The following is a 24,995-nucleotide window of genomic DNA, read 5'->3' as shown; positions in this document are numbered from 1 at the left end:
AATGGATCAATTCAAGGGTTGCTTACAGTCTACAAGATTATATGAGAATATTGGTCTGGGTCTATCTATTTTGCAAATTGTCTTTGGTATTAATGATGGAAGGTTCTTGCTGTTTTTTCTCTTGAAAATTTTCTTTTTGCTACTACAAGAGCTCTCCTATTAGGATTATCTCATTTTATTGTGAGGTTTTTGTGCAGTAAGTTTTATAGAAGGGTTGATGTATCCCTGAAACATATTTTTTTATTTTTTATGTACGGATAAAAAAAATAACATCAGCAAATCTTTAAAATCTCTATACCAAACAATAGCTGAAAGAATCTATTGAAAGTTGACAGAAATAATTTTCTTTTAGTAGGGAATGAAATGAAAGTGGACTTTGGCTTGCACTATAGGATAAGTTAATCTCTATCCAACTACATTTTGCACTAAAAATACTTATTTAAACTCAAATATAACTCGACTAAAGCATTATTGCTTGAGATAATAGTAGTTTAATTTTAATTTGTTAACATTATATGTTAATTTGTACATTATGTATAAATATCAAAATATAAAAATATATAAAATTAAGGTTATGGTATGTATTTTAAAATAAATGGCATCAATATAAATAAATAAAAATTATAGCTATTTAATTAAGTAGGAGTCTTACTATTAGCACATATATATACTTATTTGAAAAAATATTGTGTCAAAACGATTTAAATTATAATTTAAATTCGTCTTTAAAATATAATAGTTGTAATTGATTTTTAAAATTTGAATTTCTCAAAATCATCTTCAAATCAATTAAGGTAATGTATGTTATGGTTGTTTTTGTGGAAGAGTGAACCTACATTTTCTCCCTCTTTTTCATATTCCTTTAAATCCTTTGATGTGGATTAGTTTTTATTCTTTTTTTATCTTTGATACACTTGTTTTATGTTATTATTAAATTAAAAGGAGGGTGTATATATGTATAATTATAAAGGAATCAAAGTGAAAAGGAAATTAATGTAAAGCATGTTTATCGCATATTGGTTTAAGAATCAAGAGATAGAGAGCATAACAGATTTTTTTTTGTATCGACAAGAAACAATAAATAAATAAGAATCACTTTAGGGATGATTCAATCATTATATATAACTCCAAACAAAAGGAATACCTCAAAACTCACTAAAAAACTACTATAAGAAATACCACGAAACCACCTACTCAAACTAACAATTGTTCTTGATAATAAACAAGCAAATCCTCGGATCAAGACACCAATTAGAAAAATAAAATAAAAAAATAGAATCACACTTGGAAGTTAACCAAGACCAAACCTTTAGTTGAACCAAGGAAAAAATCTCATAATGATCAATCACTCCTTCTTTAAAGATATACTTATTCCTATGTCTTCAGATCTCTCCAATAACTATTATATTATAACTGATTATACATAATATCTAGAATATCTGAAAATTAAATAATTATATTTTATTCTATTATAGGTACATTATTCTTTTTGTGAAAATCACTTATACTTTAATAGAAAGATTATTAGTTTTATTTAAAATCAATAATAGAAACCTAGAAAATAAGGAAAAAAGTTAGCTAGGATTTGATTCCATGCTAACAAATGAATTTGAATAAATCCAAAGTCAGTTGGAACCAGCACACAGTTAAGAAAATAATAGTTTGGCTGCTTATCTTGATTCTATTTTCCATTAATATTAATTGTAGTTTTTCATCGGTCCTTTAAGAGAGTGAAAAAACATTAAATAGTAAATGCATTACCCTATAGCGTCCAATAATTAATATTTAAACTCATTCTGAAATCAACATCTTCCCATAACAACCATTCATGAATAATGTTTTCAAACTGTTAAAAATATTACCATTTTTATATACAGAGAGAGAGAGAGTATATGTACGTACACACACTATATGAAGAAAGGATGTGAAAGCACTAATGGCAATAAATTTAAGTTTTCATTGTTATTAATTAACCACTCTATAACCTTTGTTGTCATTTTTAAATGTTTTCTATTTCTTTTTAATTGTTAGAGCCATGATGCATTTGTCAAATTCTCTAAACTGCAGATTTTGTGTATACAAGTACTTTTCAACCATATTACAAATCATTTTTCATTTATAAAAAAAAAACACTCACACCTTACACTTGTTACATCTAGTCTTACCTCAACACATAGTTTCTTTTCCTAATGATAATATCAAACATATTAGCGTGTGAGAATTACAATTTCATTACGACACTCAGGTTAACATATAACATTATGGTACGTTATGTCTTAACGTTGCCTTATAGAATTATTACAACATTATTTCGCCACTTCCTCTGCAATTTATGTTGTTGTGCCCTTTCTTGTTTTTTTTTTATCGAAAAAGTACCTCTTATAAAAGCTCACTTAATTGAAAACATACAAGCCACATGATCAATGCACACTACCAAATTTAGAAACTAAATAATTGGTAGTTAAAATTTAGAAACTATTTAACAATAATAGAAAATAATAGAAACTAATTTAGAAAATTTTTTTTTTTAGTTTCTAAAATGGTCTCTAATTTAGTTCCTATTGTAACTAATTATTTTGGTCTCTAAAAATTGGTTTCTATTTCATGATTTTCTTGTAGTGGCACAGAGTAAGTAAAACTAGCAGAAACAATTTTAAATATTACCCAATTGTGTTCCTTCCTTCTTGTCTTTCTTTTTGTTTTCCATCACTTGTGTAGCCAATTTCATTCTAATCATTTATTTTTCACCTTCACACATTAAACCAAACACCTTTCCAACCAAATTACCATGTTCAAACAAAACAAAACTAAATCATCACAAAACTACTTCTTTATACCATTATAAGTAATTAGGTTTTAAAAACCACCATATTTCTTTTTAATAGATTTCAAACAACTTATCGAGTATAGAAACAAGCTCAAATATTCAAACAATACCCCTTTTCATTTTCGTTAATCCAAAATCATGATTTCAATTACGCTATATATCTCGAGGCGTGTATACAAATACGTGATACAAGTACGTGCATGGATAATTCTCTAATCGTTCTCACCATGAATGCGTTATTCATCATTTTCAAGTGCCAGAAAATAATATTTTAAAGATGTATAGATTTTTATTGCTCAACAACACACACACCATGGAATATATATATAATAATTTCACAATAGTAACATACTCTTTCTTCGTTATAGTAATGAGACAAAACATAAATGTTAATAAGGAATATTAGGTACGTGGTGGTATTTTTAATCATATAAAACTAGATTACCTAGATGGAATTTTTTAATGAATAGGGTTGAAGAGATTTGAAGATTTGCAAAATCAGAGTATCTTTTGGATTACTTATGGGTAAAAAAGTTACATTGCTTTTGAGTAATTTAGAGACCACGTGTTTGCAAATTCAATGTAGACACAAAAATGATGCAAATAATAATGTTACATGTGTATACTAAGCCATCTACATCAGAATCCATTGTCTCATCATTAATAAAACTTGAATTCCAGATTATTGTTCTTTCAAATAATCAACTTTACTCTCAGTCGAATACAAAATACTGTATAAAAAGAGGAGTATATAATAGATTATAAAAGATATTTATGAGTAGTTTAATATCAATCTAATAACATATGATATAATAAGTTGAATAAAACTTGTTATAATGAATTATGATATCATGTTAAAAACTAAATTTATATTTAATTAATTCTTAAAAAATTGATTTCGAAAATAAAGTTTCCCTCCATTATATACCACAAATTTACTTTATCTTTAATATATTTCAGATATCTTACAAAAGTGTCTTTTTTAAAATAATTGGTGACTAGCAGAACTTTCATTTGAAATTTGTCATAAATATTTTGAAAAAAAATAATGAACGGTATATTTGTTTCATTTAACAATCCCGTTTTAACATATACATTTTTTTATCAGCAGTTTTAATTGATAAATAATTTCATTAAATATTACAAAAGAGAATTCAAACCTTCTATGGAAATAATTAAGGAAAGAAGAATAGAAAGAATCAGGAACAGGAATTAAGAGTTACCATAGATGGTATAAGTAGTTAATGAAAATAAAAATCTAAAACTTAAGATCTGTTTCTGTGAAATGCATGAAACTTCAACAACCATATCAGTTCAAATTTAAACCTATTAAGAAATAAACCTTAAACTTGACTCAATCTCATAAAATCAGTTTATAAGGTGAGGTTTATACGCACTTATATATTATAAAATGCTTTAATCTTTAGTCGATACGAGATATCTAACAGGTGTGATAAGATAAAAAAGAGAATAGTGGACGTGTGATAAGATGAAAAAGAGAAAAGAAGAAGGAAAATAAAGTTGTTTTTGGGAAGAAAAGAATGGAAAAGTATAATTTAGAAAGAAAGATGTAGAAAAAATATCCAAAAAAGAGAGTGAAATAGTAGTGGATGAGCTTCACATAAGAAAGTGAAGTTCATCATACGAAGTTTGAATTAATATTGGTTTTACCATGTTACACTTAGAAAGAAGCAGTCCTATAGGCTCCAATTCACAGTGTGCTGCAGAAATCAAATGTATGTTTTACATTACGATTGAAGAGAAAGAAAAAAAAAGAGTGAAATGCATTCCAAAGTTCTGAAGTTTGGACAAAGACTACCGATACTGGTTGCAGTATTGGAAGCCTTTGAACGAACTTGGAAACTTCGATTAGATATATGAGGTTGTGATGAGAAACCAGAGTTTGATTTCCTATATATAACACTCCAATTCCTTCTCCAACAACACAACATCTATTCCTCAAATCCAATTCTAGCTGTTTGGCCACACGTTTTTAGATTCCATGTTCTCCACTATTTTGTTTTCAATTCTTATCACCATGCAAAGTCCACTGCTATTCTGGTTTATATCACCATGCAAGTCCACTCCTATTCAACCACACTATATATGCCTATAACACATAATGGGAATGACAATCTTGAAAGGGGTTGTCACAAATTAGCATATAATCTTTTTCACATGTTTGAATTTTTTTCTGGTGAAATGTTATAATATATTGAAGATCTTATATTGACTAGATAACATTTCACAGGATACGTCTGAAAGCCTTAATTTATAAGTTGATTTTATAATATTGAGTTAGGTTTAAAGTTTACTTCTTAACATGTATCAGAGTTATTTAGAATCTATCATAATAACGAGAGTTTGTTGGACTTATCACGTCATTTGTTGTCAAATTATCCATTATATAGTCTCACACATAAATTGATAGTCTCGACATAAGAATGATGAGATTCTACATCGATTAAAAATAAAAACATTGTGTAGTATATAAATGGATGCAAATCTCATCTTATAAGTCACGATGTGATAAGATTGAGTTAAACTCAAAGTTCGTTTTTTAATATGATAAACTTAAAAAAAATATAGAAACTATTTCATAATTTATAATTCAATTTTAATTTGTATTTTAATAAAAATTATATAATAGTCATAACTAATATTTGAGTTATAAAAAAGTATAAGTGAATTTAAAGCGGTGTTGATGAAACACTTCATTCAACCCATCAAATTAAAATTATAGATATTAAAATTATAAATCAATTTTAATTCTATTTGAATTATAAAGTATGTTTGAGTTATAAAATAAAATTAAAAATGAGTTAAGAGAGATATTGGTGACAAGTTGGTCTTTGAAAGATAACAAATTATAAATAAATTTTAAAAGTGTATTTCTTAATATAAGTTAGTATTTGGTTATTAAATATTATAATATATGAACAATAAATAACTCCACTAAGTATCTTGTTGAAAGTATGACTCCTAGAATCCTAGGCGACCTATGAAGGACCAATTGTGTAAAATCTTTGGGCCAAGCCCACTTGCTCTTTCTTTTTCTTTTATTTTCCTTTTTATTTTTTTCTTGTTGATTCTTCTTTCTTCTTTTTAACGTTTTCTCTCTCAACCTTTTTATCTTTTTTACTTCAATTCTTGTCTCTTTTAAAATTAGATTCTATAATGCAGTAGCTAACATATCAAAGATAATTTTCCCTCCATCATATTTTATTCTTGTATAAGAATATTTTTGTTATAAAAATCTCTTAGTCCTACTAATGTTTGAGATTAGTTAATCTGAAAAAGTTATTTCCTCGAATAAATTTACATTGTTTGGTTACATTGAATTAGATTGCTAGAATTATAAAGAATTCTTAATCTTTTTTAGCCATTGCTTGAAGCAATTAAAAGGAACTTTCATATAAGGAAATTTGTCTTTATAATGTGATTCACTTGAATCTTTTTATGAAGTGAATAATTAATAAAATATAATATCTTATAAATTTAGGTTGAACTCAAGATTTAATTAAATTAAGAATTTATAAATATAGGTGAGTTGGTATGTAAATGTTAGGTTCAAAACAGAAATTTGAACATTATATTGTCCTTTGGAGAATAAATTGATATATTTATATGTAGGAGTAGAGTAAAATTCAATTTCGAGGTTTAATTTTGATAGAAAAATTAGATTTAATTGTATCAAATCAAGGTGAATTTGAAATAAGGGAATATATTACTTTTGAAATTTGTTCTTGAATATTTTATTAGAATGGTCAAATTAGATTATATTAGATATTGTATGTTATTTGTGTAATATATGTTCTTTTATACCTTCTAAACCTGTTAATAAATATGGAAGGGTTGAGTTTTTATTTTGGAGCAAAGTCTAGAGAATTTTGCAAAACTAATAGATGTACATAATTGATTTTCGGTAAGTGAAAATCAACTATGGAGTTAAGATTTATTCCAAACCTAAAAATAATTATGATAATTTTTTTAATTAAATTCACTTTTAGCGAATGAATTCTCTTTTCTGTTATATAAATTGTAAATTATTTGAATGTCGATGTATATGATGTTTATATATATAGAGAGAGCCAAAAAATATGATGTTTATATGTATAAATATAGGTTATATATGATATATTTGATTGAATGGATGGATTATATATGGAATTTAATTCTTTAAGTCATGTATTTATGGTGGTATGTTGATTTTGGTTATAAATTATATGCATTAAGTTTATATACCTATGTTTAATAGAGATGTTAATTTTAGTGATTGTTTAAATTATGAAGATTATACTTAAGATAGTAAAGAAGAGTTTATTGTATATTTTAAAGATATCATGTATCCAAATAGAGAAGAAGAAAAACCGATATTACAGTGAATATGATAACCTAACTAGTCTTCACAGAAACAAAATGAAGAAACAATAATTGTAAAGAGAAAAGATGGCAGGAGAAAGGTTTGGTGAGTTCCATGCACACAGATCGCACAACTTCAATGTGTTATCAACCAAATGCAGGTGTGGACGATGACCTGTTGTGTTGCCATTGCCATTATCTCTCTTGTCAAGGTGAATCAGATGGTCACCACACACTTTTCTTTTATCTGTAAAAAAAAAATAATAAATAAGAAATATTTCAAGAATACCTCAATTCTTATAAAATCCGATCCCGATCGAAAGACTCATTCTCTCCAACATATATCGACAATAATAAGATAAACAATTACAATCAAACCATAAAAGTCTCTCCCTCTACTCATCAACTACTTCCTAATAGTTTTTGACAGACTTCATAGAAACCAGAGACTCAAGACACCAATCATAATAGGAATGACGAGCACACAATCACTACTTTCATGGAACCAAAAGAAGTCAGTGTCTCAAAGAAGTTAATTTATGGTAGAGTATAATATCAACAGATATCAGTAATGGTTGGAGATCCTACATTGACTACAAATAAGAACATTAAACACATTTCATAGTTTTTTTTATGAGCACACATAAACCCTAAACCTTAAACCCATTTCATAATATATAAGTAGATGAATTTGTAAAATGAAGTTCAACTTTAAAGTCTATTTCATACTACGTATCAGAGTCATTTAGAGTCTGCCAATAAATTTATTGACCTTATTAGACTACCTATTATCGAAGCATCCATAAATATACGGGTCGGGATACTGTAATGAGTTGAGTTTTTGAATAGAGGGAGGAGATGCATGCATGGAAAATATGAAGAAAGCATAGAAAGGTTTGTTGTGTGGAAATGAATAGAAAGAATAGAGGCTTGAGATCCCCTGTCAGACGACCGCTACTCCATCTTTCTTCAATTTGAATCGATTTGAAAGAAAGAGTAGCGGAAGCCTTCGAGGGTTTCCAAAGACACTTTCTCCACAATACACTTCGTTGATGAAAACTTATAGGGTTTAGTGCCCTTATATAGCCACTCACACTTTCTCCCTTTGCCTCATGATAATTTTAAAAAACCAACAGAATAATAATATGGATCCAATCCCATGTCTAACACTACCATAAAAGAATTTCCAATTTTCCAGATAAGGTTCTTTGTTAAACCCAAAAAGAAGGAAAAAATTGTACACATATATACTGAATATTGTGAGGTTCTTCATGTGCATGATTGTTTGATTCGTGGAATTAAGTTCTAGCATGTTGACAAGGTTGGGAACAAAGAATCTAGAAAAGATGGAATCTATAAACTATATCAGAGATAATTGTGTCCACAACTTCCCAATTATCTTGTGCACCACCAGGATTAATTGTTTCCATCACTTCTCATCTTCATCAATCTAAAATGATATATTTAAACTAATCATAATTTCTCTTACCAACAACACTTGATAGGTAAAAATTACTTCTACCTTTTTTATAGGTTTAATTATAAAAAAATGGTTTTATGTTTTCAAGTATAATCTTAGCTATTGTTATTTATTACATTATAAATTTATAAATATCAGGTTAAATGGTTATTTTATCTGTATACACGACACTTGTATCACTATTTTCTAAGTATAATTAATTCTTTTCAAACTCCATCCATGATTTGTAAACACTATTTTGATAAAATAATAAATTATTTGATAATTTAGAGGACATTAACGACATCATCTATGGAAGTTGCACATAAATCAATTTGACTAGAGGTCCGGTTATGATGTTTATGAGGTTTCAACAATGTTCTTTATGAGAGTTTATCCATAGTTTTCTTTAAGAATTGTATATGAGATGAAAATGGTATTTTTTTTTATAAGTTTTTTTTAATCAACAAAATATAAATTAAATAAAATGGATATAAAACGAATGTTCAAACCTTTACAAAAGACAAAATGAGCAGCCTCAATCATTTACATTTCTGATAAAAAAATTAAATAAACTTTTAGTTGATTATCTTGTAATTTCAATAATTAAAGTTTTGTGCTTTGCTTTGTGAATTGTTTTTTGAACATATGTTATAATAATTCAATTTTGTCTATAATTAAGCTCTTATTTAATTTTCTGAAAAATTTATTGAACTTATGTCTTAAAAGATAAAATATTTAAAATTTTATGAGTAGACACATGAAGACAAGGAAGGTACTGAATAAATTAGTGAACGCATGTTTCATTGATAAGATTCGATTGTCTTTTTGGCTATAAATGTTTGGTCAATTCAATTGTTTAGATAATTGGATGAATGATATATTTATCAACTGATGAACAATTCAACTGTGAATCAACCTGCTTTCTTCTACTGTTTTATAATCTCTTCTATATTTTTGTGCACAACCATCTCAAATTTCCTTGGATCTTTATTGTTATTATTAACTTTTCTTGTTTGTAGATAGATTTTGAACACTCATTCAGTGATTTCACTATTGGATTCGTTGAAAATTACATCAGATCATCTAGGTACAATTATAATATCATCTCTCTAGTGTTAAACAATATAACATTGGTTAGATGGTTTACGTTGAATGGAATCATTTTAATTTGACAATAACGTCTATCAATATAAACTAATTTTAAATATTGAAGAAAATGATATACAGTACGATTAGTTATTATACAAGTTTTGCATATTAATATTGTACAGTGTAATTTTTTTTTATCAGTAATAACAAGAATATATAAATGTGAGTCACTTTAGGGGTGGATCAACCCTTATACATACAAAGTCCAACATCTGTCAGTAACCACCAAACCAATAAACAAATACATTGTCCATACTAACAACCCAAAATACATCAGGCAACCAAACGCATACAATTCAAAGGTTCCAACACCAACTGAAAAAGAGGACCGACGTAGATCGGGATTGTAAAATGTAATTAACCATAGGGTTACAAACTTAAGGATTACTCAGACATCATTTTAAATTTTTTTTTATCTGTTGTTTTTAAACTTTATGATAACCTTTATTTTTTTAATTATGCTTTTAACTTTTATCAAATCTCTCCTCCCATCTTTGCTTTTCATCCCTATTCTTTGTTTTTGTTATCCTCTTACAACATCAGATTGAATGTGCTTCCTTACTGTGCAGAACTGCCTTGGTTTGATGTCACAATCCAGTAAAATTTTCCCTGCCCTGCATTTCACGAGAGAAAACACTCTTCCAAACAAGCATGTTTTTCTACTCTTTCTTTTGTGCTATGAATGTTATTTTGAAATCACTTTTATGCATAATACAGATTTAAGGTATCAATCTCAATATGAGCGTGTGATATTACCATATCTAATGAGGATTAGTACCTCACTTTTATATAAAAGCTTGAGATTTTAGAATGTTGTATTGTTGTCTTCTACTCCAAGTATAAAAAAGCAACATACTTCAAAACTGATAATTGTAATGGTAAGGTCAACACGACCGAGACCTTGACTTGGTATCCGGTCTAGACCGACCGACATAACCAATAACCAAATTGATTAGTGATAAACAACTTTTGTTAATCTCTTTTTATTAGATCCATTAACTACAGCGGACCCACAATAATTATATAAATTACCACAGATCTTAAATTATCAGGTACGCAATCATTATATCCTAAATACTAAGTGTCGAGTACTGAAGTCTGACTTGAGCGTTGGAGTACCTTTTGAAGGTATCATCCGTGTCCGGAGCTAGCGAGGAGGAAGAGTGGAAGAGTGAGTGTGAGAGTTCAGTCGAGAAGAGGGAGTGAGGTGCAGACCAACCGATAAGTAGTTCAAATTGTTTCCAACCCCAGTTCGAAAAAAAAAGTGTAATTTTAAGAACTGGAACTCACTGTGGAGCTTATATTTATCTGCAATAATGAAGTTGTACAGGAACTACAATAAATCTGCAACAAAACATTATAAAAATTTGGCTATTGTGGATGTTTGTGAGCACAATAAAACATGAGCAGATGCCTTTGATGACCTTTCAAGCCTCCACTACTACTTGTTTCAGGATATTAAACCGACAGAAAGATGCAGTAGTGGAAGCCTTTGAGGTCAACAAAAATCATTCTGAATTGAAAGCTGCATGCATAGACCTAAGAAACTGCTTAATTTATTTCTCAGTCAACACACACCATATACCTTAATCACAATGACTACCTGTGTAGTCCATATTTATAGATAAAGACACATGATGAAAATGCATCCCAAAGAAAATTCTCTTACTCTCTTTGCTCTGGTTTGATTCGCCAAATTTAAGATATGGTTACTTTTTAGATAGAGAATAGTGGACTTTAATTTCTCAAGAACCTTCATAGTTTAAGATGACAGCTCAACTAAATTCCACTAAGGTGGAGATATACAGTGCTTGTTTACTTCTAATATAATAGAATGTTACCAAAAGGGAAATATACCATCATTTTCATGATTTGTTCTTATCTCCATGCAGTAGTTGTAGAATCAAATATACCTGATCCTTTAAATCAAAATTCATCTGCATGTTGATTATTTGATTTGGTTTGTGTAGAAGCTAGTCTGATTTAGTGTTCACAACTCGTGGAGAATATATTAAAGAATGACTTTAAAGATAAAAGGAATATTATACTAACACACACAAGTCAAAACTGATTGATGATAATTACAGAATGCCACCAATTAACTTTACAGATGATCCGTTTCATGCAATGATTTAACAATGGAACATTTGGTAGATAGAACACAGTGACAAGCCATGCATCCACATAATTGAAGACAAAATAACAAACCAGTATCACTACATGCAAAAGGGATTTTCAAACCCATATTAAGTTATTTCAAATATTTACTTTTTGTTCTTCCAATTCCATATTCCTCCTATAGTGACTTTTTTATCTTCTGCTTTTGATCTTTAGGGTTCAGCCGTCTTTTCGCCTTTCAATCTTTCCACTTCTACCGAATGATTGGAGGAACCTGCAAAGATACTTTGACGTTCAAGTTAGTCTGAGTAGAATCAGGTGTGAGAGTTGAAAAATTACGTGTGATGTTTGTTGTTTGTTGTCTCTGTTATTTATATCTTTTGGTTGGATACTCGTTGTTATAAGCTCGCTCATAGAACTCAAAAAGGATGCAATTATGTTTTACTCGTGTTTTATTTTGCAGATAAACTGACTTAATATTGACTAAATGACATTTTATAGTCTTATTTGGATTTAAGTAAACCGGAAGGACGGAGTAAACTGTATTTTTTTTATCACTAATAAATAATAAATTAAATATGAATCACTTTAGGAATGATCAAACCCTTATACAGATCATGTCAACCCTCACAAAATCAACTTTAGTATTACCCGACTAAAATACATCACTTAACCAACCTCATACAAACCAAATAATTAAGAAATCAGTTAGAGTAAGAAAAAAAAAAAAGTAACTTGGAGGTAGTAGACTTCTTATCCTAATTCTTTTAATCTAAAGATAAAGAGTAACTCCCTTTCTTTAATATACAAACAAGTTAGTTTTTTATTGATTCTGTAGTGGATTGTCAACAGATGTCAATTTATTTTCCTGTTGTAGGATCAAATATTGGAGCATCTTGGCTATGTTTCAACTTCCAAGGAAGCCAAGAGCCAAATACTGCAGGATGCTCTAATTTATATTGATTCCTATCATTCTTTAAGACACCACGTTTTAAAAAAACGAATCTGGTTTCCTCAAGTTTAAAATGTAAACTTTTTGCTATAAACATTATCGTTTTAACTATTTATATTATTATTCTATAATCTCCAAAATTTTAAAGTTTTCTTCAATTTAAACTAATTTTAAATATTGAAAAAAATGATATACAGTACTATTAGTTATTATACAAGTTGCATATTAGTATTGTACTGTGTAATTACTCTCGCTTCTCATTGAGTTTGAGGAATCTAGTGGGTATGAGTTCTCATTCTTGAGTGAGAGAGTTGTAAGGAAAGAAAGTGTTGATTGGAGTAGTGTTTTGAGTCTAATTTTTAGTGAAATTTGAAAGTACAGAAGATAGAGTGATTGATTATTTAAAAATGTTTATCTTGATCTAATTAAAAGTTTGGTTTTAGATAACAACTAAATCTGTTTCTACTCGTTTTATTTAATTTGAATGGTGTTTTGATTCTCTGATTTGTAAGTTTTCGATTAAGCGAGACTTTGTAAGATTTCTTTATCAGGTTAGGTTGTTTGTTTTTTAGTATTGTAAGGTTTAGGTTGAAAGGAGTGCGGTGAATATTGTCGTGTTATATCATGATTAAGGGTTGAATCACCTTTAAAGTGATTATTTTTTTTATTTACCGATAAAAAAAAAACAAGAAAGTGATAACATTGTTTATAATTATTGTTGCATCTAAATATTGTTTTTATTGTTGAATAAGGGAATTCAATGTAGATCCTATATAGAGAGAGTGTTCATGAAAATAAACCAGTAATTTCACTGTTTATGGTTCTGATTCGCCACGAATAATAATTATGAATGGCTAAGAATTTACTTTTAAGAATAAAAGTTCAGCCCAATTCCACCAATGCAAAGATTGTGGTTGTTTGCTTCTAACATGATGTTACCAAAGTGGCAATATGATATCTTCTGCATGAGTTATTCTTATCTGCAGTTGACAATGAATAGCTGAAAAAAGGTGTATTATTTGACTGTATAATTACCAATAATTTGCAATTTGGTGATTCAATTGGTTTATGCACAAATGCTAGCTTTCCACGAATTTATAAAGTGTAGATTAAAGAGTTGCTTTATGCAGAAAAGGAATATTATACACAGAACAAACTCATCCCACCAAAAAAAAGTCAAAACCAATCAAAAAAGTAATCACAATATGCCACTGAAACAGTAGTTCCATTCCATTTCGTGCAAAGATTATAGTACGGTTTGTCTACTTGACTTTAATGAAGTTCAAGTGATTATCTCTCTTTCACTATTCTCTTTTATCTTTTTTAGATTGTTTTTTCTCTTATTTAGATTTATAATTCGTGTGAAGATTTGGTTTAGAAAAAATCTATTTTCAAAAGGTTTATAAAGTGTTTAAAGATATAGATTGTATGAGAATTAGAGTGTTTGATAGTATAAGACCGTTTATCTTTATCAGAGTTTATGAACAAATCATCTGGTACATGAGTTTGACTTTTAATGTCATTTTTACTCCTAACTCAATTCAAATGCATATAACTTTGTACAATTTTAGCAAAAGTCCTTTCAGAAGTTAGTTATACAATCTTTGACAATTTAACTTAAAACTTAGAGTTTGTGTTGTAATATAATGTACTTTGTTAATGAATTTATGTTGTTGTTTGAACCACATAACTTTCTTTGTATGATTTTTGTTTATTTTTTGGTTTATTTTTTGTCCGATATTTGCGATTTCTTCTGTTATCGTCTAGCATTTGTGTGTGGTAGACGGTCCAATAAATTTATATTTATTCCCTTCCAATAATTTTATTAATATTATTAAATTTATTATTATTATTGTTATGGTTAATAAAAAAATATGAATAGTAATATTATAATTAACAATAATAATAATATTCATGTCATGCATCAATTAATCAACATCGATAACAAAGTTTAAAAACATTGTTATTTTTTAATGCTCATGTAGAAGTGACAAATTGGTATTTTTACTTTAATTTGTTAGACAAACTATGCAAAAGATGTTTGTGGAAGTTATAATTGAATTCATCAAACCTAACACTCAAACCAACTACCAAGCCTCAACCAGCCCTATATTGTTTAGAAAATTTCTTCCTGCACCTCCATATAGAAAACAAAATAACAATTTTATTTTTATAATTTTTATATTCTAAATTTTAGAGATTGAAATGTATTTTTTGAATTCAAAAATAAATTTTAAATTATAAAATTTGAAATACAAACCAACTTCTAGAGTTCGGAATGTATTTTTTGAGTTAAAAGATACATTCCAAACTCTAGAATTCGTTAGAGTTTGGGATATATTTTCAAACCCAAAAAATACATTCTAAATTTTGGAATACAATTTTGTATTAAAAATTTTAGAATTTAGAATATATAATAAATTATACAATTTGGAAATGAGAAAAAACAAATCCTACACTTTTTGTAGAAGGATATGTTTGGAAGTTAAAGATTTATGGAGGTGGAGGAAGAAATTGCTTATGCTTTGTTACTACCAAAGCCCAATATAAAACAACTAGAGTCCAATCCAATATATTAGCCCACAACTTAGTGGAGTTCTCCTCATTCAAAGTCCATATATCTATCCACCCAAAGAAAATGGTTGTTTCTTCCTGCACCTCTATACCTTCTTGTGTCAACCCCATAAGTTCTTGTATTCAAAAAATACATTTTTTTAATATTCTGGATTATATAATCCATAAGTCTTTTTCTAGATCCATAATTAAATTTCGGATTATGTAATTCAGAAACCTTTTGCGATTAGCTTCCGGAATATGTAATCTGGAAGCCTTTTTTTTCATGTGTGATTAGCCTCCGGGTTACATAATCCATAGGCTTATTTCAAAATCCAAAAAAGAGTTCCAAATTTTATAAATCTAAAAAACACTTTCAAATCCAAAAACATCTTCCAGATTATGTATGTAAGTGACACAAAAAATGATAAAATAGTATTTTCACATTTAGTTCGGGTCTCGGGAGAAGGAGAAGGTACGTAGGAAGAAAGAGTCAAAGAAAAGTGAGAAGGATGTTTGCATCAAATTATGATTTTATATTTTTTATGAATATAACTTACAGAAATATTATGATCAAAATAATTTATTTTTAGATATATTTAAAAACATATGTTTGGTGCTGAGTATTTCAAGAGTATATCTTAGGTTCTTTCGATAACTTTATGACCTATCAAAATTTTGTAACTTACAATGTTTGTTTATCACATATATAGTCAAATTGGAATAATCGTTCACTGTTTTGTTTTTGTTTAAAAAAGGAATGACATAGAATGCTTCCTTTTTTTTTAACAACCACGTGTAATATATATATATATATATATATATATATATTTAACAGCCATTTACAATATTGATATATCGTTATCACTACACCTCATCTTGTTATTATTATCCCTACCCACTTATAATAAATTTTTGTTTTTAAGAGTCTGACAGAGCATGGTATAGATTTTAAATATTTATATTTAATTTCTCTAAAAAATATATATAAATATTTTAATTTATAAAGAGTTTTTCTTAAAAAATATTATTAAAGGGTGATATATATATATATATATATATATATATATATATATATATATATAGTGACCGACCCATTAGTTAGACAATCGTGCCCTAATTTAAATATGTAGTAATTTGACGTGTTCAAATAAATATTTTAAATTGTAAAGTAGTTGTGAATGACTTTCATTCAAATCTTTAAACTGCTTTTCAACTATGTAAAGTTTTAATTTTCAATTTCCCAAGTTCTAAGATGAATGTTGTCAACCCTCTCTGATGCAGAACGGAAAATAATAAAGAGAAAAGTTTTCTTGACACCATAATAAAAAAAAAATATATCTAACATTATTTATAATAATATAATGATATTTTAAAATTTTAAAAAAATATTAATTTATTAAAGTGTAAAGTGAAAGTTTTTACTAATACCCAACAATAAATAAATAAGTAAACAAAAGATTATTTTATCAAAAGAAATGAGAAAACATTTTTTATATAATATTATGGTTTAGTTATACTTTTTTATTCTGCAATTATATTAAAAATGTTATATTTGGTCATAGTGTCTCTTCAAAAAGTCAATGGAACTCCTTATATTATAAAAGTGACTCAACTATGTCATTTTTGTTAAATTGGTGTTAACATTGTTAAGAATTTTGTTTGTAGCTAATTGTTTACAGTGTAGAATTAGAAAAAATCATTTTGTTTTCCTTGACTTAAACTTCAAAATTAGGGTTTTTATTATAGTATTTCAAATTGATTATGTCACAATTTCATACTCCTTGCATTATGGTTTTACATAAAGCTACTCAAAATGCAAATAGTCAAAGAGGCTTTAGGAATAAGATTATATTTTGATTATTAGTTTTTTTTATCAATAAAAAATAAATTTAATAAAAATATCAACATTGTGTGTTTATTAATTAGTGTGAAAAACAAATACATGATCATTTCTTTGATCCTTGTTTATTTGTTTATTTGTTTTATTTGTTTTATCTGGGTGAACCTTTTTCATCTATGTAAATATATGTTTTATTTCCTTAATTATGACAACTTTTTATTTCTTTGTCAATAACGAAGCTTCATTAAGAACCTAATTGACCACTAATAATTAGTTTCAATCTTTTTTTTTTCACTAGATTTAAACTTCATACCTTACTTTAAATGACTGAATCATGTACCACTTATTGCTATCTAGATGTATTTTAGTATTTTTTTTATTCTTTGCATGAAATTATAGCAATTTGGCTTAAAATTGTTATTTGTTTTACGAGTTTATTTTTTTTTCCATAGAGAATATTTTATCCTCTCCACAAAAACATTATAGAATTATTCTATTGAGATGAATTCTAACATGTATTCCATGCTCTTATTTGGTCCACATGAGCACTGCACAAAACTTTTTTGCCCTCCACCCACATCACTTTCATCTCTGAGTTATTTATGAGTAGCTCTTCAATCCATTTCTCTAATTCATGTTCTCTTATGTGTAAGTAATAACAACTATTAAGAAAATAAATTTTAAATTAATTTAATCTTATAAAATTTGTGTTTATTTATATATTATATTGATTGGATGTTACAACAGATTCGAAGTCCAACAACTGTAAAAAAAAAATCAATTGAGACCATTACACTAAGCAGAAGATTTACAATTCTAATCAAAGACCAAACATTAAGTAATACATTCTTAATCATAGATTAAATCTTTAATCAGGCTCACTAACAAATGACCCACGATAATTATATAAATAAACGCAAATTCAACAAACCAAGTATGTCATCATCTAATACTAATTGCACCGTATACCGAGTGTCGAAGTTTTATTTGGAGTTTAGGATTTAGGGTTTCGATTAAACCTTTAATTAGGTTCATTAATAAAGGACCCATGATAATTATATAAATAAACGCAGATTCAAAAAATCAGGTACGTCATCATCTAATACTAATTGCAGCGTATACTGAGTGTTGAAGTCTTACTTGAGCGACAAAGTATTTTTTTTGCAGGTAACATTCAAATCCAGAGATCACAGAGACGAGGAGTAGAGAGGTGAGATATGTAAAAAGAATACATTTGAAAAGTAGGAGAAAAAAGTCGACCGACCAATCGAGAAAAAAAGGTAATAGTTCTCTTGGTTCCAACTAGTTCAATATCATATATTATAAAATATTTGTTTCTTTTTCGATTCTCCAACTACTACTATAATATTTTTCATAAATTTTTGTAAATTAATTAACAATATTTAAGTTTATTTTAATAACAGTAAAAAAATAAAATGAGAAAGTTTAAGAAACATTGTTTTGTGAATGGAAGATGGGCTGGTTTTGTCGGCGAGAGTAAAGACCGGTTCTGGAGTGCAATCGATTCGTGGGACCCACTCGATGGTGATAGGTATTTCTGTTACGTTACAAACACACTGCACCGACCCACCCAACGTCGTCGTTTCTCTTGTACCTGAGGTTCGTTTTGTCATTTTCAATTTGTCATCGACACGTGTACGTCGTGTTTCTTGCTACTGCTTCGCTTGCTTCCTCGTAAAAAATGTGCACCTTTCTTTCACCTACGAAACTTCACACACCACCACAAAAATTCTTTCTGATATAAATATTAAAAAATATAACTTCTTTTTCTTTATTTCTTATATTACCTTTTTATTTATTTATTTCAAACATATTATATTTCCATTTTCTGTATATTATAAGGTATTTCTCGTGATTCAAGAAATTAATCATATCATAACACGCCTTAATTAAAATTAATTTATTCTTTACCAAGTAGAAAGTTTATCTTCAATTTTAAGATTTGTATATAGATATATAAGAATGCTAAAATTTGTATATATTTAGCCATGCTGGATTTGTTTTTCTCACACATGTGATTCTTAGTTCAGTTTTAAAAATTGCATTTATATTTAAACATATTTGATAATATTTGTGCATGATTGGTAGAGATCTCATGTACCTACCAACACAGCCTGATATTGTTAAGAGAATATTATTTCATAAGCATTGGTTTATAGTTTAATCTTAAATCTGTGTATGAAATTATTTAAGCCCATAATTATTTATTTTCACAGTAAAAATAAAATGACACTCATTCCCTTAAATTATTTACATCTCAAAACTCATATATATATATATATAAAATATGATTATGACTTATCCCTTTCATAATATAATTTAATATTATAATAATAATAAACATAAATATAATAAATAATAATTTTAAAAATAATTATTTAGTCACTGTGGGATCAATGATCAATCTCGTAACTAGGGGATAATGGTAGATCTCATTGTTAGAATTAAGGATGTTGGGAGTTATGAGTGTTAGATATACGAGATAACAGTGTTAATGGATAATAAGTGTTAATGAATAATAAAGACTAAAAAAATAGGAAAAAAAATTAGCATAAAAAGAGAAGATGATCTATATATTTTCATTCGAAATCTATTAATTGTAATAATAATAATAATAACAATATTACTTCTTCATTTCAAAATAATAATTTTTTTAATTTTAAGCTTTTTGTTAGGATGATATATTAACACCATCAACACAGTAAAATTATATACCTTACATAATAATAAATTAATTTTTTAATCATTTTCATTTTATTTTTTAATTAAAAATATTATTATATTATTATAAAGAGGTGTGAATTATATATTAATTATTTTAGGTGGTGTAAAGAAACAGTTTTCCTTTTGTCAGTAACATCTCTTACATATAATTAAAGTCAACTAATGAGTATGTGTCTTTTCATTTTTGTTTATTTATGTTTGTTTTGTCACTAGAGAAATTTAATTGTCTCATACCAAAAAATTATGATTTCTAAAAACAATTAAAGTTTGTATAAATTTGTCTTCTACAAAACACGTACATTCAATATGATTTTTCCATGTTAACAACAAATGAATAGCAGTAATAATAAAAAAAAACAGTCATAGTAATAAATAATAACAATATATTAAATACAATATCAATAGATGATAATTTATTATCTTTAATAAAATAATATAAAAAAAAACACTTTTATGTTATTATTATTATTCTCCATCACACGATTCTAACTTTGATTCTATTTTGAGGTGATTCTTTGGTATTAAACAATTTGATATTTTAAACTTGTTTTTGAGTTGTTGATTTTGACATTCACTTCCACTGTTTCTTTTACAAAGAGAAGGGTAAAGGAAAAGTGGAAGTGAATTAGAGTTTTGACAGAAGAAGCTTTGTTACAGAATTGGAAGGAATAAGAAGAAGGATCATAAATTGTCGTGGTGTGTGAAATTTCTTGTTCTTTTGAGGCATCTGAGAAAGCAAGAAAGAGAGTAACAAAAGGTAAACAGAAACCGACTCAACAAGAAGAAGAGGAAGAAGAAGATAAGATCAGAGAGAACAACACTTGATACAAAAGAAAGTGCAAAATTTGCATCAGAAAAGGACACACCCCACACCTTCCCTTTCCTCCGCTTGCGCCATCTTCTCTCTAACTCTCACGCTTCAAATACCAGCAATGCCTCTGCCTCTGCCTCAATCTCAATTCCCATTCTCTTCTCTTCTCTGAAACTCTCTTCACCATCTTCACAGCAATGGAGGACTCTCCCTGTCATCTTCAGAGACTCCATTGCTCCGTCAAAAACTACGATTGGGGTCTCCCTGGTCGCGTCTCCGAGGTTGCCAGACTCCACGCTCTCAATTCCGGCTCCCGATTCCGCGCGGAGGACCCTTACGCCGAGCTTTGGATAGGTACCCACGATTCAAGTCCCTCGTTCTTGGCCTCCAATGGGGTCTCGCTCAAGTCCTGGATTTCCGACAACCCAGATGTGCTCGGGGAACAGGTTCTTCTCAAATGGGGTGCTGATCTCCCTTTCTTGTTCAAGGTATGTCTCACCGATCCCTCCTTCGTAATTGTGACTGGTGTGCAAGTGGGTGTTTCTGTTTTGGCGCAAGATTGAATCTTTTCAGCGTTTTACGTTTGTTAGGTGCTGTCTGTGGGGAAGGCTTTGTCTATTCAGGCTCACCCTGATAAGGAGTTGGCTAGAATTCTGCATAAGTTGCACCCTGATTTGTATAAAGATGGGAATCACAAACCGGAGATGGCTCTTGCAATAACTAATTTTGAGGCTCTTTGTGGATTCATCACTCTCAAGGTACCACTCCTTTCTTTTGATTGTTATTATTATTACTAGGTTAAGTTGTTCATTTATTCTCTGTAATTGTAAGTTCAATGACTCTAAATCTTCCTCTTCAACCCCCCACCGTTCCACCACTCTAGTTCCTTTGAATGATAAATTTTATATTTTCAACATATTGTTTACTTTTTCATTTAGTATTCTCTTTATCAAGTAGTTGAAAAATTTACACGAGGGTTAGCAGGAGAATATAGCATTACTCTTTTAAGTTTTTGTTTTTGCATAAGAAAAGTTAAATTCTGACACAGATATGAGCTAATTTTGGCTCTTGCAGAGGTCCCCAGAGAAAACTAAATGAATAAATTACTTTTTTTTATCATATTTTAGTTCTTGGTATGAATTTTATTAGAATATCTGGTTTGATTTTTAATGGACCGTTAAAAAAATACTTTTTTTTATGTCAGTGCTGTGTTTTCCAATTCTAAATGGATGTTTTGAGTTTGATCTGAGCCTTATATTATATTGCAGAAAACTGGATAGGGTCTGCATGGATTTTCTGTCCTTAATATTGTTATTGATTGTAAAAACAGTAGAATTTTTTAATGCGTTCGTTTAGAGTTTGATGTGTTAAAAGCCACTTTTTTTAAAAGTTAAAATATACAGTGTTCATGGACTTTGGGTGATTGGATAAGAACTGCCCATCTGTTAGGTACAATCCCTGTGATGTGACTGAATGTTCCTTTTTCTGCTAACCTTACTTTCGTTATTATGTCAATTACGTTTCCACCTCTTCACAGGCTTCTTTCTGATGCAATGCAACCTGTGATAGCCAACCAAACCAAACAATTAATAGAGAGCAACATGTAAAAAAAATCAAATGATGACCGTTTGAATGAATAAAGTATGAAAGTGATAGGTATAGGACAGATAGTGGAAGTTTGATTTTCGTTTTATTATAGATCTGTTACTGTGAAACTGCCAAACCGCAACTATGTTACTTTAATTTAAGGTTTCCACGGGATTGGGTTTGGTGTGGGGGATCTGGCAGTTTTGTTGTTATTTTCTTTTGCTTTACACGAGTTATGTGATGAGTATTCACTTGTTAACTTTTGAGTTCACCAACCGCTGCTGCCATGTGTAATTCTTTAAGGTGGAAAATGAATTCAGCATTTTTGTAAATTGCATAACTCAAGCCTTAGAAAGTGTATTTGTTTGATCATGCAAGATGGATGCAATTACCAAGTTATACTTGAAAACCAAACATCTAACTTGAATATTTTTTGTAGTTTGAGAATTACCAAATTGTACTAGAAAACCAAAAATCTCAACCGAGGAATATTTTTTTGTAGTTTGACACGAATGAGATTCTGTATTTTTAATCATGTCAATAATTATGGGGAAAAAATTCCTTGAGTGGTTCTTGTAGATCAGTGATTTTTTTTCCCCTAGTTTTTCTTTAAACTTATTCTCTTATGTTCTGTCTTTATAGGGGTTAGAACATGTGCGATATGCCAGGACATTATTTACTTGTTTGCTTTGATGAATTTTTTAGCAAATGAGCAATCTGCCTGTTTCTGTTTAGGAGCTCAAGGGTGTGCTTCATTCTATTCCTGAAATTGTGGAACTAATTGGTGCTACAAATACAAACCTGGTCTTACAAACTAATGATCATGATGGTGAAGAGAAGGTGAAATCTGTTTTGAAGGCAGTGTTCACCGATCTCATGTCAGCTAGTAAAGAGAGAGTAACTGATGCAGTAAACAGATTGAAAACTCGTCTGCTTAAGGAGAACGAGGTTTGTTCGATACATGCGCTATTTGATTTAAGAGTTTAGCATATGCGCTTATCTATCCTTCTGGTTTTTACGTGTCAGGAAATATTGCAATTTAAGTCTGTTCTAACGATCATATAATCTCATGGTCAAAAGTAATGAATACAATAGAAACTACTTATTCTGCAACCACATGTTGTCTCTATTTCTGATCCTCTCTGTTATGTACTAGATAGAGGATACTGTTGTAGCTTTTCTATTCACAAGACTTCACCTTCTTGTTACATCATCAATCCAATAATTATTTTCTTTTCTTTCTTTTGTTGAATTATTGTGCCAACATAGTTGATACCATATTACTATGTTTTTCTGTCAGGTGAGGCAGTTGACAGATAAAGAGCAGCTGGTGCTGCGGTTGGAAGGGCAATACCCATCTGATGTTGGTGTCATAGCAGCCTTCTTTCTCAACCTTGTAAAACTCAATCCCGGTGAAGCTTTGTTCCTGGGGGCAAACGAACCACACGCATACTTATCTGGGGAGTGCGTTGAATGCATGGCAACTTCTGACAATGTTGTGCGAGCTGGCCTAACTCCCAAACTCCGAGATGTCCAGACCCTTTGTTCTATGCTCACTTACAAACAGGTAAATGATGCATCAGGGCTGTTGCTAGATCTTTTCATTCAGATATTCAGTTTACTTGAAGTAATTTACTGTTCCCTTTCACTTAGCTTAGGCACTTCTCATTTTTCTTCTTCTTTGAATCTCATCCTGGCTATGGATTGATCTATATTGGTTACTTTTATGTTTCTTTTTATCCTTGGTCTTCACCGTGCCACATGGATTGCTTGGTTGATTATTGTCTGTGAAGTATAGACTCAACATGAGCATGCATACAAGTAGTCATGCATATATAGTTGAAGACTGAAACACATTTTGAGGGAAGATGTTGGTTTGAAATGATCACTCGGTAGGTGGCATGAATACACTAGATTCTATGTTTGAGGCCATTTTTTCTCTATTTTCTTACAGGGTTCTCCTGAGATCTTGCATGGAGTTTCTCTTAATCCATATGTAAATAAATACACCCCACCATTTGAGGAATTTGAGATTGATCGTTGTATTCTTCCTCAAGGGGAAACAGTAGTGTTTCCAGCAGTTCCAGGTCCTTCCATATTTTTGGTGACTGTTGGGGAAGGAAATATGAACACAGGATCACCCGAAGGGCACGTAGTGACCGAAGGTAATGTTCTTTTTGCAGCCGCTAACACTGAGATTAGTGTTACTAGCGCATCCGAGTTGCATCTGTACAGAACAGCGGTAAATAGCAAAGTTTTTCAGGCTTCTTAACCTTCAGCACAAGGGGGTGAAATAATGCAATTATGTGCTGCGTGGAATAGAAACAGTTTAGTGTACATGCAAGAGTAAAAAAAATCTCAATTGAGTCTTAGGGAGAAAAGTTCATTATAGAGAAGTGGGTTGTCCATTGTCATTCGTTTGTTGTTCATAATAATGCTTGTTAAAAGCTTCCTTTCCAATGATGTATTCCTATTTTATCATTTTATATCAATAAACGAAGTGCCTACAAGTATTTTTTTTTTTTGTATTACTGCTTTGAATATGCTTTCTTATAATAGAATATCTTTGCATATTTGGATTTTTTT

At 29.2% G+C, this 24,995-nt stretch overlaps 1 protein-coding gene and 1 long non-coding RNA gene across 2 annotated transcripts; one reads left to right on the top strand and one right to left on the bottom strand.

The window, feature by feature from the left end:
- Window positions 1-7,127: 7,127 nt before the first annotated feature.
- On the bottom strand, window positions 7,128-8,243 carry LOC137826063 (uncharacterized). Its single transcript, XR_011083398.1, has 2 exons — window positions 7,975-8,243; window positions 7,128-7,436 (listed from the first exon to the last, which is right to left on the bottom strand). It is a non-coding gene; the product is annotated as an uncharacterized lncRNA (long non-coding RNA).
- Window positions 8,244-20,532: 12,289 nt separating this feature from the next.
- LOC137827294 (mannose-6-phosphate isomerase 1-like) lies at window positions 20,533-24,922 on the top strand. The gene is made up of 5 exons (XM_068633582.1): window positions 20,533-21,310; window positions 21,413-21,580; window positions 23,145-23,357; window positions 23,710-23,976; window positions 24,364-24,922. The coding sequence occupies exons 1-5, from the start codon at window positions 21,020-21,022 to the stop codon at window positions 24,679-24,681; spliced, it is 1,257 nt and encodes a 418-aa protein (XP_068489683.1). The 5' UTR covers window positions 20,533-21,019; the 3' UTR covers window positions 24,682-24,922.
- Window positions 24,923-24,995: the final 73 nt, after the last annotated feature.

This window comes from Phaseolus vulgaris, chromosome 8, assembly GCF_000499845.2.
Source record: "Phaseolus vulgaris cultivar G19833 chromosome 8, P. vulgaris v2.0, whole genome shotgun sequence".
Lineage (NCBI taxonomy): Eukaryota > Viridiplantae > Streptophyta > Magnoliopsida > Fabales > Fabaceae > Phaseolus > Phaseolus vulgaris.
Note: the sequence above shows the minus strand (reverse complement) of the source record. Positions and strands in the feature narration are given on the sequence as shown.